The sequence below is a fragment of the Lipophrys pholis genome, assembly GCF_963383615.2.
Source record: "Lipophrys pholis genome assembly, chromosome: 22".
Taxonomy (NCBI): Eukaryota; Metazoa; Chordata; class Actinopteri; order Blenniiformes; family Blenniidae; genus Lipophrys; species Lipophrys pholis.
In genome coordinates, this window is record NC_137644.1 from 9,016,246 (window position 1) to 9,036,907 (window position 20,662).

Consider the following 20,662-nt stretch of genomic DNA (forward strand, 5'->3'; position numbering starts at 1 on the left):
AAATTGCGTTTTCAGTTAAACCAAAAAAAAAATCCACCCGGCGTTTGGCCTTTTCACTCAGAAATGTGTAAATGAGGCTTTAGTCAGTCCTCTGCAACATAAATAATTATAGGAAGGTCAATCGAATTTGAACGTTTAATTTCTTTTTCCATTTTCGAAATAACTGAGCTACATTTATTTTAAATGGTTAAAAAAAAATAGTTTTTTCTTTCTCTTTCATTTCTGTTTTTATAACTAATTGGTTGCATTGAAGATAATTTCTATATAATTATTACATAACGTATCCGGTCAAATGTGTTCATACAGTATTCCTGAAAAGACGAAAACATACTATGAAGTTTTATAATAAAATGGAGTTTCTGAAGTCTCGCCAGTACCGTCTGTTCTCCGACTCTTCATTGGGGTTGTTTTATTGCTCTCGATGCAGTCGCTTGCACGCCGTCTCAATCATCTCTGGGCTGTCACGGGGGGGGGGGGGGGGGGGGGGGGACAGCTGCTCAGACTGCCAAAGCAAGAAAGACGTGCCAATTGTAATTATGGATTAATTTATACTAATTAATTTCTTCAGATGGGGGAGGAGCACTTTCTACCTTCCCTCTAATCCTGCCTGGAGAGCCGAAATGAGTGTGGTATCGGTATTTTCTGAAGGTCATCGTCCCATTTGGCCTGTCTATTATCTTCAGGGGGGAAAACATTTGCCTCGGGAAAGTATTGAAATGAAGCGTCTTTATCTGTCGCACAGCTTGCGACCCGCCTCAAACCTTCTTTTCCCCACCCGGCTCGCCGCTTTCCGATGCGTCGCGAATGACGACCCACGTGTCAGGACGCCACCGCCAAATGAGCGGCAAGAACGGCAGGTTTAACTTAACGAAGCCTTTTGTCGACGCCGGAAATCGTGTCCGGCATCCAAAACCGTCCGTAATGTTTCATTCTTGGCATTCGCCCCCCTCCTCGAGCTCTGGATCTCGGCTGCGCCGTGCATTGTTCGCTCCGGCGTTTGCGAATGACGGCCGCCGCCGCCGCCGCCTCCATCGCGGCGTCCCGCAGCAGTCCGGGGACTCTTGACAGTATCTGTCCAACCTGAGGCGCTCGTTTGGAATTGCAGATTGGGCGGCAGAGATCTCCAGCCCCGGCCATGGGTCGGTTGGTTACATGGCCTCGCTACTCTCAGGCGCAATCCCTCTGAAGCCAAACATGACAGATTTCCTTTTTTTTTCGATTTTCATCTGATCCTGTGGACTATATTGCCTCCATCCCCCTCGGACTCATGCAGAAAAAGCACATACATTGTGCACGGCTTTCTTTATTTATTTTTTGCCGGTAACCCCTCTGCTTCCCGGGGCTTATCTTCCAACCGGCAGACACGGGAAATCGCACCTTCCCCGGCTTCCATCCCCGTCGTCTCAGCCACTGTCGTCGCCACTCTGCAAGCTTCTCGTACCTCCTGCTCTCACACCTTTCCAGTTCCGCGGCCGAGCGTCGGCGCTCGGTTCACACTCAGGTACAGGGCTCAGCGCGTGCGGCAGCTATCGACAGCCAATGCATCTCGACTTAGGAGACACAGTCACAGGTTCTTATATCGCAGGAGTCCATCTGCTTAGTAAAACAAAAAGGCTTTTGAAATGTTGCACAGTCCAAAAAAAAAAACATGCAGGAGGACTAAACTGGAATCAGTTCGGCAGGTTATAACAATAACTGCTAAATCAGGAAAAACACCTATATTATATCCAGAATAGCTAGAATGGCTGAAAATGGACAAAATAATAAAAATTACAAGCGTGAAAAATGGGAAAACTAAAATGACTAAATTTGTTTTTTTTGGAGGAAAAAAAAAAAAGAAAGGAAAGAAAAAAAATGAGGAAAAATGTGCGAATTGCTCGAACCATCAGAAAATGGAGAGCGAAGATTTAGGAAACAGCTAAAAGCCTAAAAGATGCATAAAATGACTAAAGCGGGGAAAATCTATGAAAAAAAAAAAATTATCTTTCAAAAGCTAAAAATAGAATAAAATATTTTTTGGACTTGTACCCTTCGTGAATGCAAAATCTTTTTTTTGTATTAAAGTCATTTTTTTTCTTCATCCTGGGTGATTAACATGTTTTGTGGTGGAAAGTCATGATAATGGCTCTTTAGGTCATGAAGGCTGCAGCAGACCCCGGCTAGAAACTCTGCGCCTCTCTGCAGGTTTTCTTCCTCTTAAAAGGAGCTATTGAAAGGGATTATTGAGTTTTTCTCGGTAAAAGAGCTTTTAGATGACCTCCTATGTCCCCGACAAGAGAAACACACTGCATGTTATAATTGGGCTCCTCTGATAGTTAGAATTACTGACATCTCACAAGTCGATATACCTCTTCCTGTTCAGCTCTGAGGGTTTCAGCCGCGTATTCACTGCGAAGCACGGCCGCGTCACAGATGGCACAAGTACAGTGCGTCTCCTCAAGAAACTTCCTGTCATAATGCATTAATGATGTGCCGCCGCAGTGCAAAAATCCAACCGCAGCCTCCTGCGAAAGTCAAACACAGTTAAAACCTCAAGACAAACAAGCGGCGCAGACGGACGCGCGTCTTTGTAACCGTGGCGGGCTTCACCTGACCGCGGCTGTTTGACGAAGCGACGGCGAAGGTTAAGCAAACTCCGATGAGCACACGCTGTGCACGTCAGCTGCCGAGCGTGATAAGGATGCTGTTTATAGCCGCTGGCAAAAAAAAAAAGAAAAAAAGACAACGGTAGTGGCTCGGTTACGTCCTTTTTTTTTTTTACAAGAATAACAAAAATGGTACTGACTGACTTGGAAGTCGATCAGGTGACAGTTTCCCTCCAGTCCACCAATAGAATCCGTGCGGTTTAATGATTACTGACCCTTTTGCGGCGGGAATGAGCGCGAGGAGCGCAAAACCTCCGATGTGACTGTCGGGGGGTAAAAAGCTCGTAATTACACCTGAATAGTGAGTTAACCTTTCCACCCCTGCTTCAAAAAAAATCACTCAACGCTCCGACTTAGCGACGCGAAGAGGGCGGACGCTCTCGTTACGCCGCCGGGATTGAGCGCCGATCACAACTTTGCATTTCCCCGAGATTAAACCCTTTGTGGGGGTTTGTTGGATTCCGTAAAGATGCAATCAGCCGCAGATACACCAGGAGACAAGATAAGTCTCTATTGAACACTAGTTGTCACAAAAAGTTCGCTCTCCTTTTACACGTCGCTTCAAACTGTGATTCTCACTTCATCCCATTAAGATGAGAGTGTGTCTTTGATTCTGACCTCTGCGTGAGGAAAGGGAAAACAAGGATATCTGAAACGGCGCAAAGTGTAGAAGCTTGTCAGGAGGAGGCAGAAGAAACAGAGACGCCCGGGCGGTAAACATCCCTTCAGCTATAATTAATTAAGCGAACCGACAGATTTAACATTCCCCGTAACCGTTTGCAGTGATCTGACAGCGAGAGAAAGTGCGTGGATGATTTGTCCCCGCGGGGGGGGGGGGGGGGGGGGGGTGGGGGGTGGGGGTGGGGATGGTGGTGGTGGGGGGGGGGGGGGGGGGGGTGGGGGAAGGGGGGTGTTCGACTGTTTGATCCAAGAAGACCCGATGGTTCGTGATTTCTGCGGGGAGCAGGGAGCCGCGTTTTGTTTCGGAGTAGCCGGAGAAAGACGAGCGCATTGCATCCGGGGTTCGAAAAAGGCCTCGGTAACAAAACTCAGTCGCTATTTTCTGTTTGTTGAATGAAAAGGAAGTTTTAGTAAAGAAATTCGATCTTGTTGTTCACTAAGATGTTTCTCAAGGCAACATTTGATTTGGCATTCGAGCAAACTTTAACGGAGAATGATTGTAATCTGACGATAAATCACAATCTGAATAGGGAGAAGCACGGATTGAATGTGATATGATATAAATGTGTTAATTAGCAAAAAAATATGCCCCAAAAAAAAAGTACACTATGCGAGGACCTCTCTGCCCACTGGATAAAAGTTACTAGTTCTGTGCCTCTCAACAGCCAACAATTAAATCGGATTAAAAGTGATACTCATAGGAGATGTGACGTTGACGAAGATATGTTTTATAGCGTGAGACAAATCTCTGTTTTTAGAGAGCATCGATAAGCTTTCACTCTTAAAGAGAAATAGATGCAAATTAGATCAAATAAAGTAGTTTTGTGTGTAACCATGGAACCAGGTTTTGCATTCAGCCTGTTTAACTTTGCTGTTTTTTTTTAATTCAATGTGTAATCCAATGAAGAAACTGACTTTTAGGTTGAAAATATGTCAGTTGCCATGTCCTGTGTAACAAATGAAACTGAGCACCTGAAAAGCCTATTTTTAAGCAATATTGTGTTTTTTTCTTAAAGCATCATATCGCGAGTTGTAATCACTTTTGTTTTGAAATACCAACCGTTCCATTGTGGGAACGGATTTGCTCTTTTCAGTTGAGTGATTATACTTTGAAACTACCTGAACCAACCGATTTATTTTCCCTGTTTAAACTAAACACTATATGATTCCCCCCCCTGCATTCAGAGTCCAATATTTCACATTCAAACCACTTATGTTTTGTCCAGCAGTGACGGAGTTTACCTTGCAGCTTGCTCTTGGGGATTTTCCCACAGGGCTTGGTGGCTGTGACGGTGGTGGCGCAGGTTGCATCCATGAGCGCTCGCTTCAGCACGCCCGTCCTGTTCTTCTTGCCCGTTGCCAGATCGCACTCCCCCCAAGCCTGGAAGTCATACTTGCATTCCCCTGCGGCACAAGAAGAAATCCGACCCTTAGACCCCCGTTCACAAAGGTGCCACGTGAAAACGCCTCGTTTTCGGAAAAGTTTCACGTTTACAAGGCGGCGTTTTGAAAACGATGTCCGCTGACACGGAAACGGCAGAGACACTGAAAGTGATGCAGTAAAGCATGCCAGGCCACGGCGTGGCTGCTATAAACACTGACAATGGGAGAACACAGAAACTTTCGAAACTTTTGAAAAAGTTTTTATTTTTTTCAAAAAGTTGCATTTGCCCCCATTTCCATGGAGACAGAATCAATGCGCTTTCGAAAACTTGCATTTTCTGTCTTTTCTACATAGAAAGAGTTGGAGCATTTTCAAAACGTTGCCTTTTCCCTCATTTCCACAGAGACGGAATAGAAGCACATTCAAAAAGTTGCATTCCCCCCCCCCCCCCCCCATTCCTACAGAGAATGAGTTGGAGCATTTACAAAAAGTTGTATTTTTGGCCATTTCTGTTGAGACCGAGGTGTAGCATTTTCAAATAATTGCATTTTCTATTGCGTAAACAGACAACCAAAAATGCAACCAAACTTTGTCAAACTGGGCCTTGATTAAATGTTTGTGTTTTGCGGAGAAGCTCCGAAGAATTGATCAAAGAAAATGAGCGATCCTGTGTGTGTGTTTTCCAAAAGCAGCCCCCCCTCGTCCCCCCCGGGACACTGGGGACTCTGAGTCAAGTTTCCTGAAAGGCTGTGTGATGGGCTGTTATCTCCTTCTATCAATCCAAAGGGCCCAAAAAAAAATCCAAGGAGTGACTTCACGAGACACTTTTGTGAACAATATGAAATCTGCTTTGGCGAACAGGAACAGATGCCGCCTGGCAGGTTCTGATTTTAAATGTCCTGCACGACGAAAGCCGCTGACAGATGAGCGTAATCAATAGCAGCCTGGCAGATATCATCTCGGCACCGGGGTGGCGAGATAGTCGCTCCGGCAGGACCGACCCGCACATGTGCTTAGATTTGATGTTGCATTTAACCTACTTTAAACCCAACCAGATAGGACGGGAGATTGCTCCCGGAATTGGCTGCCGAGGCCGACGCGCGTTTCGCAGAACTGGGTCGGGGGGAAAAGCGTGCGTGTGTCGTTCGCCCGCGTTGCTGTACGCCCGTGTCTGTCATATCTGCCTCCCGTTATTATTGTTGCCAATCCAGCCGGGCTCCCTCGAGGCGGTTGACACTCGTTCGTCAGCGTCGCCTCGCGCGAAAAGCGTCGGACCCCGTTGTCGCCGCCGCCCGAGATCCCAGGGCGCTCGTCAAGAGGCGGGGAGAAGGGGCGAGGACGGGAGGTGGCGGAGGGCAGAGGACGCCGGTGACAGGGCCATTGTTGTGAGAATCCTTCAGGGACTTCCTGGAGCGGCCCAACTTAAAAAAAAAAAAAAAACACCGCCTGCACACCTATAATTTGTCTTTGAGAGACAAGAGAGAGAGTTCTCTCGCCAGCTCCTGGGAGTCTGTCAGGCAGCTCATGTCCAACTTAAGGTGTTTCATATGTGTAGGCAAAAAAAGGGGGGGGGGGGGGGGGGGGTAGGAGATGGTTGTGGAAGTGTGAACGCACCCACTCGTGCAGCTCTTTGTGTCTGAGCATGATATCTTAATTGCTGGAAAAAGGATCTGATAAAGTTGACTCACGCCGCGTGCCGCTGCCAACGGAGAAACAAAAATTCATCACGATTCTGGTGCCGAGAATAATTTCTCTTTACCCCCCCCCCCCCCCCCCCCCCCCGTGTGGAATATGTTTCCCTCAAAGTATGTGTAGGTGGGTCATACGTTAATTAGCATTATATTATCTTCGTTTCGTTTATTAAATCAAAACATTTGGCCACTCAGTATTATTTTTCCTCAAAATGCAAAACTTTTTTTTATTACATTTTTATTTTTATTTTTTAAATGCTCCCCATTCAGTTGTATGAGTGCACCAGTTTATGGTTGTAGCGGGCCTCTCTCATTGTTGTGATCCAAGCCCAGAACTTCCCTATAATGCGCCAATCTTTCTTTTTTTTCCAGCAGGTGTTTCGATTTGTTGCAGGCAGATACGACAAACGCCGGCGAGGACGGCTCGCTTCCATCAAGTGCCCCCTTTCAGCTTTCACCCCTTTTAGGTTTGTTTTGTCTGTTTGTGTGCGACTGCTCGTATTCGTGGTGCGTCAGCCATTGTACCTGCAGTGTATAACGCCCCCCCCCCCGCCCCGGGCTTATTGTATTCAGAACCATTAGTGGCAGTGTTTGCGAGCGGTGTCACCCATCCCACAGGTGCGTGTCTGGTCTTTTTGGGTCGCAGTGCCAGGAACCCCCCCCCCCCCCCCCCCTGAACTCCATGGCTTTCTGCACACTCTCCTGTTTCAACATCCATATGCGAAGTTTTTTTTTCTCCATGTGCTTGAAAGAGAACTGTTAAATACATTTTTTTCTCTCTTCTTTTTTTTTGTTGTTGCTGGTTTAAACCTGTTGGGGTTCAGTGTTTTAATCAGATGTGACAGCATCACCAGACGAGACGTCAAGTCTGTCATGCTCGGGATCTCAGAACCTCTCAGAGAAAACTCCTCCGGCTTTCCGACGTTGCAGCGGCGGTTGGGATTTTCCCGGCAGGGCGGGGTAAAATAGTGACAAAACACATTAAAGTGAATGTTTTTTTTGCTGACGAGGCCATCTAAAAGCGGTACAGAGGGTTTATTTTGTGAGTTTTCAATCATTTTTATTCCCTCTACTGAGAGCGAACAGACAACAAGCTATGCCTGTGTGTTTTCTATTTCCTGTGTCGCGGTTCGCCTGTGTTCTTTTTGAGATTTTATAATAAATTTCAGGCCATTTTTACATGGACCCGCGTTTTTTACAAAAACTGATATTTCCCTCTTTATATTTACAAAAAAAAAAGAAAACTTGATTTACAAGGACCCTCATATAAACCTGATTCAGAGCTACTATGAGTATGCCAAACCTGTAGGGGGCAGTGTATTGAGAAGCATGAAGCCATGATAGACGATCAGAATCTTGAAAAAAAAAAAAAAAAAAAAACACGTCATGAATTGCAAAATTGCAAAGTTATTTCCTGTTCAGCGATAATGGCGCAGGGTTCGTTTATTTGGACCGATAAAGAAGTGGAGCTCCTCCAAAATGTGGCGGCAGAATTTAACGTATAAACAGGCACTGCTTTTACAGGAGCCATTTTCATTACATAGATGACGCCGATGACGCTTCTGTCGCCTGTTGCGACATAACTCTCCGCCTACCCCTCTTTAAATGCAAACTGAGTTTTTCTAAAGCTCCACTATCGCCGGAGTTTTCATGACTCATAGTTTCTCGCTGTGTTTATGTGTAAACGCAAGGTCCAAATGCAGCGAAATATAAGTTTTTGTAGTAAACGTGGCCTCAGGTCCCTTGACTTCCCCTCCTTGAGTCTGATTGCTGCTGATGTGTTCCACCTGTGCCTGAGTGTGTGATTATCTGCACCTGGTGTCTGCTGTATATATATTGAGCCTTCTCTGTGTGGTCTGTTTGTTGGGTTGTCTGTGTTTGGCTTTCCAGGGCCTCAGCAACAGTCTCCTGTGATTTCCTGGGGGATTTATGTTTTGGGGTTTTTTTGCTTTATTTTGGAGTGCTCCTTTCCCACCTCTGAGCCAAACACAACAACCTGAACCCTTTTTGTAATCACTGATTATAAAACAAGCTGGATTACATGCCCATGCAAATAGATTACACTTGCAGTTCAATTACATTATTTTCAGGTGACGCACTAAAAATAGACGCCGAGGCAGGCGTGTTTAAATGAAGATGTATGCTTTAGACCCGGTTTACATGAGAACCATCTGCAGACGAAAGGTTTCGCTTCTGGCTGTATGGTTATAAAATCAGCTAATAAAAGTTTACATGTCTGACCAAACGGACCTCTATGTCCACCATATGTTGGGCGGATACCTTGTAACTCCTTCCTATGCCTCTACGGTCACCTGAACACACAAGAGTTTGCTTTTAATGCTCAAGGCTGCCGTCTCGTACTGAATCTGTAAGTTTACAAGCCAGATAAATCCTAGTTACTCATTGCACCTGCACTGTCACATTGTGCGAGGTCCAGGTCCTTGTTTATTTTAAGAATACCCAAACTAAAGTCACTGCTCTCGGTTTGCAGCAATGTCCAGTGTCTTACGACACAACATGAGCTAGTTAGGCATTTCCATTGTTACTTCCTCAAGTAACTTTCTGCAATTTAAAGGCCAGGGGCTTGTAACTTACCGCCACTCCCCCCCTAAAGTTTTGCTGCTATAATCTATATAGCCAGTTAGTGTGGGCCATTATTTCCTGCAGTGTGTTCATCATTCGTGACAAGCTCATTGCAGAGCAGCAGGCTTCTGCCTGACAGGCCATACCGTGGGAACAAAAGTCCCCCAGGCTTGTCACTGCGAGACATTTTCGGCTCGAAAAGCTGCACAGTCTCCAGCCCCAAAAAGCAAATGACAACGCCGGCTGATTATTCCTGTGTTTTCCATGACAATGTATCACATTCTCCGCCGACGTCTCCGCTGTACCTCTAATTAGCGAGCTTATGCATTTTCAATTCTGAAAATAGGACCATTGTTTTGCGTGAATGACAGGCCACAATCGATCACCGGGAGGTGCGAGGTGGAAACGGATGGGAGCGATACATCTGCAGGGATGGAGGGGGATTTTTGTTTTTTTTCCTGAGTCTCTGGCATGTATATTTTAAACCTTCTTTGAAAGTTTTACACAGCGTTAAGTACCACCTGGGTTTTCGAGGAAAGCAGAGCTTGGTTGGCGCTGCCCAGGAAAATGGCTGTCTCATAAAAAATAAGCCCAGTTGGACGCGAGCGTCTCGTCTCACCTCCGAACTTCTTCTTCCAGTTGCACGGGATCTTGCAGCGTTGGGTCTTGATGGTCTGCTTGCAGTCGGTGCCGGTGCGCGTCCCCTCCCGGGTGCCGAGTCCACAGTCCCCCTCGTTGGCTACGCACACGCTCCACTGCCATTCCCCGCAGTCCGACTTACGCTCTTTCTTACCTGCAGGAACAACCACATACTTTCAGCACTGTAGATTTTTACGAGCCACTGTTGCTCTGACACTTTAAGTTTGAAAAAAAACACTTCAAAACAATATGATAGTTTCTAAACTTTTGAATGCGAGGAAGCAGAAGGAAGAATTAAGTTATGGAATCTGCCCCATTATATCCCACAATCCATTTACAATAGGAATAAAGACATTTGTACGTCTTTCCCAGTTGTTGTCTGGAAATCACAACAGCATTTTTCTTAATTTCAAGTTCAGTAAAGTAAACTATATTTTTATCTATTATATATTTCTTTTCATTAACTTTCTCTTTTCCAGTGTGAAGCACAATAGCTGAGTTGCTAGATACAACCAATAATGTAATAACGGCCAATAAAGTGAAAAATGGGACTATTTTTAATATAATAAACTCGATTAAAAACAATAAATTTCATGTGATTATAGATTTCCTTGTAATATAACGGCAAACAATTTTTTGATTAAATTTCCATGTTTCTTGTAATTTCTTTTGTTTGTGTCTTTAGATAGTTTTATATTAGTGGTAATGGGTTTAGATGTTTGTGCTCGTTTCCCATGCAAATGAACTTTCTCCCTTGTATTTCAAATTAAACCCAAGTGGCATTTGCCAGACGTATTTCTGTTTTTTTTGCTGAATATTGCTCTTTGGATCTGGTGAAAATCTCCAGTGACAATAATTATTCCCACCTTAAAGTGTTACTTTTCATTTAATACTTTTTGTGTGTGTGTGTGTGTCCAATGAAACGAGTTGCATTGCAGCATTGTCGTGCCGCAGCACCGTATGTGTATCACTTGATTCGAGACTAATTGCTTCCGCCGTCGTCTAAACAAGCGTCGGCGGCAGCTTGCGAGTCTCACCTTGTTTCTCTCCTTTGCCTCCTTCAGCTGCCATCACCGTTAGCACCAGGAGCGCCATTACGGCCACCTGTGTCCACCGCTTCTGCCCGTTCATCCTGAAACGAGAGACAAGACGAATGTTGACGGAGGATCCAATTTTCGTTACACAGCTGAACTGCCGTCGGTCGGCGCACGACAGTCGGTCTTAGTCCCGCTTCAAATGCTTGTATTTGTAAAAGCTTTTATTGTGACAGAGATTTTTAAATGCTCCTGGACTTGAAGGAAGGGAAAGACGCAAGGAAACCAGTCGTCGTCTCGTAAGACTGGAGGAATAGCTTTCCATCACCACGGAAACGGGGGAAATGCGACTTTTTGCATATTGTTCTCTGAGTGCATGTGATTTCATTACAAATCCAACCAGCAGTGTCAATTTGTGGCCCAACGTGCTATAACGCCATGGTCCGTGGAAACGGACACCATTTTCAAAACGCGGAAACGCAAAACTTCTCCCGAACGAAAATGCGGCGTAAACCAGGGGGGAGTTTTCATGTCTAACCCTCCCATCGCCACCAGCAAATCACACCCGGGATACATGAGCAGCTTAAGGCCCTGTTTACACGACAACGTTTCACGTGACAACACCTAATCCGCAAAAAAAAAAAGTGGGGGGCGTTTACACTGCAGCAGCGGACACAGAGACTACGATGTCGTTAGTATGCCGGGCCACTGGAGGGCGCTGTTGCTTGATTTTGTTATGAAACTACACAGACGTGTGCAGAGAACAACACACTATAAACGTGAGGAAAATGGAGAGCACCCGACATCCACATGGACTGATGACACATTGGATGCTATCAGGGGTGAGTCTCAACTATTAAACTACTGATCTGGACGATAAAACTAGAATATAGACCGCGGGTCGTACGACTACGCGGCCGCCATGTTTGTTAACAACTGAATGAGCAGGAGGGAGGGGGAGAGATGTGCATGTGCAGTCGCAGGCTCTGTAGCCTCCATCAGTCATTTGCAGGAGGGATTTGCACCATGAAAGAATCTTTCCACGTTGGGAGCCGGATTCAAAACTTTGCGGGTACAGTGCATCCACTTACTGGTGCCGTGTAAACGGACCCCCCCCAAAAGTGAAGAAAGTTTTGCGGATACACTCTAATTCGTTGTCGTGTAAACGGGGCGGAAGAAAAAAAAGAAAAGAAATGATATTACGTGAATAGATAAATTGCATTAAGAGTTAGACTTTTTCTTTAAAATCTTCTTTATTTCATCAACCCAGTTGGATGTCAGATACCACTGTGAGCAGAAAAAAAAAAGAAAAAAAAAAGTTTGTCTCTTGGGAGGATTTGAGTCCAGCCGAGCTCATTGAACAGCCTAATATTTGCTCGAGAGACGGACGGAACGAGCAGAAACACGTCTGGGTATTAGTGGAGCCGCTCATGTCCACGCGTAGATCTGAATATATTTATATATACATATATATACTGTATACGTTGCTGTAACAGAGCTTCCAGCTTTATCTAAGGTTTAACAAATCACGGTGGGATGGGATACATCAGAACAGACTCGTGGATCTGTAGACGCCGGGCTGCTCCTGTCACCATCACCAGACTAATGCACCCTGATGAAATTAAAAAAGAGAGAGAGAGAGAGAGAGAGAGAGAGAGAGAGAGGTCTGACGCCAACAACCTCTGTTGAACAGCACGGACCTGGCAACGGAAATAATATACATTTGTCATTTTTAATTAATCTTGAGCCGCTTCTGAGTCCATCATCCACCGATAATTCCCTGCGTTTCACTTCGCTCGCCGTACGTCTCATGTGAAAATAATAAATTAAAAAAAAAAGTTCAGCCTCGCTGACAGTAAAAGGAATTTACAGGCGTTCAAACCCAATATTTGATTATTAGATGGCATGAAAGTGTATTTTATCTTGGCGATAATATCTTCCGGCACTCATAATGAGCCTCGAGGCAACGCCTGTAGTTTTCCTGCCAGGAGAAATCGTCTGTATCCTCCGCGTGATTGATTTTATAGTTTTCTGACTGCGGCAGCTCAGCAGACAAACCCAGTTTTGATTAAATACGTTCGACTCCATCTCCTCGCTTTTTTTTCTCTTTTTTCTTTCAGTACTGTCTCCTTTTAAGAGATTCCAAACTATTCATCTCCACCCCCCCCCCCCCCCCCCCCTCCAAAAAAGAAAACCCAGCTTTAAGAAGTGCACACAATGACTTCTAAGAGTTTTCATAGAGAAACCCCAAAGAAAACTGCCTGATAAAGATCATTTTCCAAAGAAGAGGAGAAAAAAAAAGGAGGCAATGTGGCCTTTCAAAAGATAACAGAGTCTCTCCCTCGGTTAGTCACACGCAGGATGATGGGCTCTTGATGCAGTGCCGGCGTGATGGAAGGCCGGGGCTGATGGCTCTGAATGAGCACTCCATACGGCGGGTTAAAGGAAAATAAACCTCTGAATTAAGCTGACTTAACCGTTTCCTCGGAGATGACGGGGTCTCGCCTCCTCTGGGGAAAAAAAATCAACAGATGAATTGAAAGGCGCCGTGTAGGCTCGCGTTTCTCCTGTAATGGACGGCCGGGCGAGCGGGAACGTCTGACTGCACATCCAGCGGGGAGATGTGTAACACTTTGATAGGAAGCTCGTCCACACGGTACGCCCACATCCACATCTCCCCCCCTAAAAACAAGTGTCTCCCTTTTGGATTTCTTCACCCGGAAACGTCGAGGCCTTGACACATTGTTCAGAACTTAAAGACACACACACACACACACACGGATGGTTCGTGTTTAAAAGTCGAAGCTCCTGGCAACCTGAGTTCAAATCAGCCTCCTGTCATGACTCACACGCTCCTAATTTGATGTTGGGGGTGTTTGAGTTTTGTTGAACTTTTTTTTTTTTTTTTTTTTCTTCCTGTTCGGATTTTTAGGCGGGTGTGAGTAATGAGTATCATAAAACTCTTAGATATTACAATGTTCTGCTAAATTTGACACCAACGTGGCTTGACACAAGGGGAGGAAAAAAGGTGTCATTAATCATCCCTCAACATGTCCCTGGATCCAGAGACGGATATTGAAGGGAGGATATTGCCCAACCTGCAGGTGAGCGAGGGGAAGATCATCAACTAAGAGAAAGTAATTCATGTTCCAGGTTGGTAAGACTGTCTGGGGAGTAATCCCCACTAATGACGCGTCGTGGTTCAACAAGTGAGGCCAACTTGGGATGACAATATAGAGAAAACGTTGGAGAACGTTATGTGGGAGATGTACAATCAAAATTTGAAGTAAACCGCGGAAAATATCTTGTTAGAAAGTCATCGATTGAGATTCTGTTTACACGACAACATTATTAAGTAAAAGTGGAAAAACAATTCGTTGCATCCTGGGATCAGTTTATTTGACAGCGGAGTTCTGAGGCACTAAAAAATGTTAACTTCTTAAATTTTCCAAAACACTCTGTGGTCTCCATGGAAACAGGGGAAAAAACCCAACCTTACAGAAACGCTGCTCCTGAGCATGCCACCGCAACCGGGGTAAATTGTTCCGCACATGCTCAGTACACGGACAATAACAAGCATGGCGGCCTCCAGAGTGTAATGACTCCCAGGGTCCGCAGCAAGGAATTGTGGGGCATCGTGATCTGGTCTCCTTTGGTAAAGGCTGCATCAGTGTTTCCTCGGCTAAAGGAGGTTCTAAAGGAAGCACTGAGCCTCCTTTCCTGACCTTACTGAGAATTCAGATGTTCCTTATGGCCGCCACTTAAACACTTCGGGGGTTTAAGGAAAAGTACGTAGGAAAGGAGACAGGAGGGACGAGTTGGATGTACCCATAGTCCACATTCTCCTGGAACTCGGTAGTTTTATAGTTGACGGTCTCCATAAACAACAATCCAACTTGGTCGTCTGTCCACTAGAACGTCCGTGTACTCCCTTTTGTTAATGCTTTTAGTGTATTGTTCTCTGCTCGTGTGTGTGTGTGTGTGTGTGTGTGTGTGTGTGTGTGTGTGTGTGTGTGTGTGTGTGTGTGTGTGTGTGTGTGTGTGTGTGTGTGTGTGTGTGTGTGTGTGTGTGTGTGTGTGTGTGTGTGTGTGTGTGTGTGTGTGTGTGTGTGTGTGTGTGGTTTCATCACCAATAGAACCAACTCATGGCCCGGCATGGTAACTCCATTGTTTCGTACCGTTGAGCAATATGTCTGTGATTCTGTCCTCCGGTCTGTCGCTACTCTCTTTCAACTGGCTTCTGGATTTGCTTTGCTTTTGTGAGGTGTATTTTATTTATTTATTTATTTTTTTGAAGTATTTACATTAAAGACGGCCTTTTGTCACGAAAAGATCCAAACGTTCAAACGTTCCTGAATTCAAGAGGAGTAGCGAGACGTAACCTCAGCAGCTTATGTCTCACATTGGCAGTACAGTCGACGTGTACTTGAGAGACTAAAGCAATAGAAGCATGATTTATTATTTTTTTTTAATTAATATCATGTTCTGGGTCATATTTTTTTTTTAGGATGTTTTTTCCCCGATGCCTGGTGGACGCGGTTATTCCCGAATGATGCCGGTTCTCTTAATCCAAGATGGGAACTGGAGGAGAATCGATTGTTTTGCGGAACCTCACACCAAGGGTCACTTTAGCTGGAACATTAGAAACATCCCGCCGTCGGTACGGCTCAGGGGAGAGCGAGAATTAGCCCTATCAAACCCGACCATTTGCCCCATTGATCTGTGGGTTCCTGCTGAGGGGGATTGAAGGAGGAAAACCAATACGGGCCACAGATCGATGGCCCTTCAGCGACTCCTCGTGCGCGTCGGCAAATACGCACAAGAAGCTGCGGCGAACACTGGATCCGGCGCGGCCGCCGTCGCTCTCCTCGCTCTCTCTCTTAAAAGGACTGACGTAATCCCCGCTGAGCACATAACGGAGAATCTATTTATACGATCAAAACCTTTTGCTCGTGCTTGATATGAAGGCAGGAGGTGACGGAGTTGACGGCGGAGGAGTAAAAAGCAGTTTAATGAATCAATTACACCAACGAAGAAGAGAGAAACCGCCGGAGTTATTAACCCGTGGGGAGAAAAGAAAAAAAAAAGAAAGACCTCCAGCATTAATGTCGAAGACGACACTGTAGTCTCGCTCGTTTTAACTATTAACCTCTCGCAGCCCGCTTCCTAATCAGACAATCTATAACGATGCATACGGGGAGCGTGTAATCAGACGGAAGCGTCTCTGCGATGTGGAAACACAAATATTATCATAAAACACATGTATGCATTTAATACCACTTAGCCGAATATGAATTAATCATGTTTTTGTTTAGTTTTTTTTAATAGGTCTTCGCCCTGCGAGGTTCTAAACGAAAGGATGCAGCTTCCAGAGGTGCACTGTTGACTCAAAACTGTATCATGGCAATTTAATCTGTTCAGTTTTATTGCTGTGGCACCAAATACTATATATTCAATACAACAATGTCCCCTGAGCGACAAAAGGAAAAACTCTAATATTATAACAGCTCAATTTTAGACTGAATTAGACAGGATTTTGAAGTAAACGTTATTCACCACAACCACTGACTAGTGAGAAATTACGACTGTTTTGTGGCTTTATGGCATTGTTGTCAATTGAGCTCGTAATTCATTTTAAAGCTGTAAATGGGTCTTATTATCCAGCTTTTTAACACCTTCACATGGGTCTTGCTGGTCCGAAAACATTGTATTCAAAATTTATTGCCCCCAAATCCAGCTTTTCCTTGATTTTCATCCATTTCAATATTGGCTCATAGGAGCTGCATTCAGAATCTGCTGTGTCTGTGTGAGCTGGACTGGCTCCGCCCACATATGCCCATCTTGGGAAGAGGAGGCAGTACTTCCTCTCGTGGTGCCATGTGCCAGAGCCTAGTCAAAGGGAGGATTCGGATTGGCTGAACCCCCGATGACACTAGTTTGATTTCTGATTGGCTGGTTGGAGCGACACACTTTTTAAAAACTGAAACAAGCCAGGGAGAGCGATGACAGACTTCCTTCACTTCTGGGGCGTCATTCCAGGCACGGGGACGCATATTACTGTTGGAAAACTATTAGAAAGTGAATTTTGCATAATACGACCCCCCTTTAATGTATTTATTATATTTCTTTGCAAAGCACTGTGAACTGCCTTGTGTTTGAATGGTGCTCAGTAAATACATTTGCCTTGCCTTCTATTGAACCAGACCCAGAGGTGGAGACTTTCTTCAGAACCAGACTCCATTATTGGCTGAGGGAAGTTTGGCTTTTACCGTCTTCAAAATGTGGAGTTAAATACAGTATGTTTAAATAGATAACAGGCCTGCAACTTCCTATAACGTTCGCCGTTTGGGTTCTTGATTCCCGATGTAAATCAGCCTGCTGGTGGGATGGGAGAGGAAGTAGAACTCTGCGTGCTGTCAGCACGCCAGCTGGTTGCTGACAGTCACTGATGCGACGCCGAAATCCTCGCACAAACAATTACACCCGGGGAGGGAGAGGTGACGAAACGCGCAACGAAACACGTGAGAGCGGCGGACGAGCCGCGACAAACAAACAACACATGTTTCCATCAATCACCGGGGGGCATCATTGACGGGAGATCAGGTCACTGATGAAGGTTCCGGCTGAGGCAGAGCTGAACACATTGGAACCAAGAGAGGACAGCGCCATTGATTTTTCACTTTTAAGGCTGGACTCTGATGAGTTACTGAAAAATTACTATTTTCAATTACCAGTTATGGCTTTAAAAAGTAGTGGAGTCACTCGACCAGGTGTCGCAAATAAGAATAATAGTCACATTTCAAAGTTAAAATCACACATATCCATACTTTCGCACAATTTAAAATCATCAGTTGACGTTAAAGGCCGGTTTTTGAACTGCAGGAGGGTCCGGAGGGATCCTGCACAGGACATATGGAGACAAATGGCACAACAACACGACGCAAATGAGACAATACAAGTTGAAATGAGGCATGAAAAGTCACTATCAACTATAGATCTCACTCCTGCTCCCACTGCCAGGTCTGATGCCTCACATCGATTATTTTACTTCCTGTCCTGAATGGGAGCTTCCCGAGTATATCATTATATTTTAGTATATTGTTGTTCACTTCAACCTTTTTTTGCTTTGTAACCCGGCTAAATAAGGGTGAAATAACAGTTATATTTTTTTCTGATCATTATCTCTAATTTCATCTTATGCTGCTATGTACTTTGAGTTTTGTTTTGAAAAACCGGAAGTTTATTTTCTGCGAAACCAGACCTTCTTAATATCTTAAGAACACTCATTTACAGACAGAGCAGATATTGTTTCTCCGGTGAGAGTGAGATAAAGAAGAGAAAATGGTATGAAAACCCCCAAGCTTTAGTGTAAAAATGAAGAAATGATCTAGTTGATGAGCTCCTGATTCAAAATCTCGTTTTAGAGGTTGGAGAACCGAGGAGGAAGAACTTTTATTTGTCTCGACTCCTTTCTTGGTAAGCTCGCTCCCGCGTGTTCCCATCGGTGTGTATGTGACAATACCACGCGAGCACACGCTGTTAAGGGTGAACTCTACATTTTAGGTTGTTTTTGAGGGATACTTTTACATTTAGTTGTTTGATTTCAGTTAAAATTCTGCTTTGATTGATCCTGTATGTTGTAATTAGCACATTGTAATCATGTTACAGTGTGAAATGCTCATCAGCTTCACTGAAGAATAAAACCAACTTCATTAGGAAGGTAAAATGTCATTATAAGTTTATTTATGAGAGGTAAGCTGTAATTTATGTACATTCTGTTAATTAAAAAGGATTTATTTAATTGATTTTATTTCAAATCTAAGAGCCTGTGTTAAAGATTAAAAAGAGAGAGTACAAATGAGTTGGCGCTGTTTGTTTGTTTTTGTAATGAAACTACACAAGCATGCGCAAAGAACAAAACGGATTGTTGGAAAGTTGGATTGTCATGATGGTGACAGTTTTTTTTTTTTTTCAAAAAGTTGCATTTTCAGTGACTCCGTTGTCAAGTAAAGCGTTTTCAAGGTAAAACTCAATGCAGACTAATGGAAATTTGAATCTACTTTTTCAAAAATAAAATTTTTTCTTCTCTCTTTGAGGCCCAGTGCCAAACAATCCACAAACCAGGAGTGGTCCGCAGCCCCTGGTGTAAAGCACAACTCGTACCAGAACTGAGTTCAAATCATTTTCAACCATCCATAACGACCTCCAAAATGTGTCCTTTTTTGCTTTTGATCAAAAACACACACTTATTTGCATGAAAAATGAAGAAGAAAAAAAGAATATAGAAAAAAAGAATATAGAACAATATGGTAAATCGTCAGCAGAAGCTGCGATGACGCCTTCTGGTTGGTTAATGGCCGCCATTGAAGACAAAGTGAATCATTTTCCTCATTGGTCAAAACCACATTTTACTGCCGCCTTTTCTCGTGTGTTTAAGTTCAGATGATTCGAGGAAAGTGTGTGTGTGTGGTACTCTTTGTGCGTTTCAGACTAGAAAAAAAAAAAAAGGACTTTGAACAGCGGTGCATAATGATTAAAAAAAACCTCACAATAATAAAGATGATGAACAATGACTCGGTGAGAGCGTCGGAGCTGAAATTGAAGGCCGGTTCGTGCACTAATGCCTCATTACGCTCATCGTATCATCGTATTGTGCTTTGCCTCCAAACACCCACTCAGTGGCGGACCTGGCTGGTTTTCCGCTCTGGCTGAACGACCCCCCCCCCCCCCCCCCCCAAAAAAAAAAACATGACGGCGATGCCAGTCAGCCGAAACTCCGGCACTGCCGTGTGCTGCGCATAATGAGTATCAGTCCTATTTTAATCCTGTTTAGCGCGTAACGTTGCTACTGTATGAGCCCCGCAGCTCGTTAACATGTCGGAGGGCGGCTTTACATGATGCACCTGAACGCATCACTTAAAGCCATTTGCTTGTCCGCTCACTCATCTCTTTGTATTATTGACACGGTTATATACTTTTATTATCCAAGGGTTTTCTATCCAAGGGTTTTCTTTCCAGTGTTATGTGTACTTAATTTAAAAGTTAAGGCTTCATGTCTGTATTTTGGAGCTGCAGCAGCATCTCTTTGGGAACTTCTCATTTCTTTGTGTGTTTGGCTCTTCTGCACCACTGGACATCCTTCTGTCATGACCTCCACCTCTGGCTCTGCCCAGCAGGAGCCCTTTTCCCCGTCCCCCTCCCTCCTTTCCTCTTTCCCCCGGTGGGCGTGTGCTGCCTGCTGTGTGGTTTGGTGTCCTTTATCACTTTTTTTGTAAGTGAAGTGCACTGAGTGAACTCCTGATCTACTGAGTTCGTTCATTCATTCTGATGAATACATTTGGTTTTATCTAAGTAGACAAAGCAATGTGAGCATGCACAGAGCACAAGATTCACACAAGATGACGTTTGAAAACTGCACAACTACAAAAAAAAACATTTTTTCCAAGCTCACGTAGGAAAACAGTAACAATGTTCCTTAATAGTTGGATTATTTAACATATGTTGGTCATGAAGTGCTTATTAAGGCTTTGCTTGTGTTGGGAGTATTGAGTATGTGTCGAAAAATAACTTGTATTCAGGCCCCGTCTACACGTTTTCAAATACGACAGTGAAGTTGGTAGTTTGATAGATAGTCACCGTAACAACAATCCAAGTCCCAGGGGAATAAGGACGGGGAGTCATAACACTCTGGAGGCTGCCATCGTGGTTATTGTCCATCTACTGAGCGCGGGCAGAAGAACCGTTTAATACTGCATTTCAGAAAACCTTTTAGGACCAAATTAATGGAACGCCGCATTTTAAAAAGTAAAAGGGGTCAATTTAAATAACATTCTCGGCAAGGAATCAAAAGATCCACATTCACATGCAAGCTATATAAAAAGTAATTACAGCCAGCATATTACTCGAATACAGAGAAATAGCATTATAGTGTCGTGATATAATAATTGTGATAAGAATGAGAGTGGCTGTGCCTCTCAGGCTTTATAGGCATTTAGTTTATTTCTA

At 44.3% G+C, this 20,662-nt stretch overlaps 1 protein-coding gene across 2 annotated transcripts in view; it reads right to left on the reverse strand.

Annotated features, from left to right (window-relative positions):
* Nucleotides 1–20,662, reverse strand: part of ptn (pleiotrophin) — a 49,430-nt gene that overhangs the window by 6,734 nt on the left and 22,034 nt on the right. The window contains exons 1-4 of one of the 2 annotated variants that reach the window (XM_080492305.1): nt 13,135–13,284; nt 10,661–10,755; nt 9,604–9,777; nt 4,569–4,730 (exon numbers count right to left, since the gene is read on the reverse strand). In XM_080492305.1, the coding sequence (XP_080348431.1) occupies nt 4,569–4,730; nt 9,604–9,777; nt 10,661–10,754 (430 nt within the window). In that variant the 5' untranslated portion in view covers nt 10,755; nt 13,135–13,284. Of the gene's footprint in view, nt 1–4,568; nt 4,731–9,603; nt 9,778–10,660; nt 10,756–13,134; nt 13,285–20,662 lie in introns of those variants that run through there. The other variant, XM_080492304.1, reaches the window with a different exon arrangement.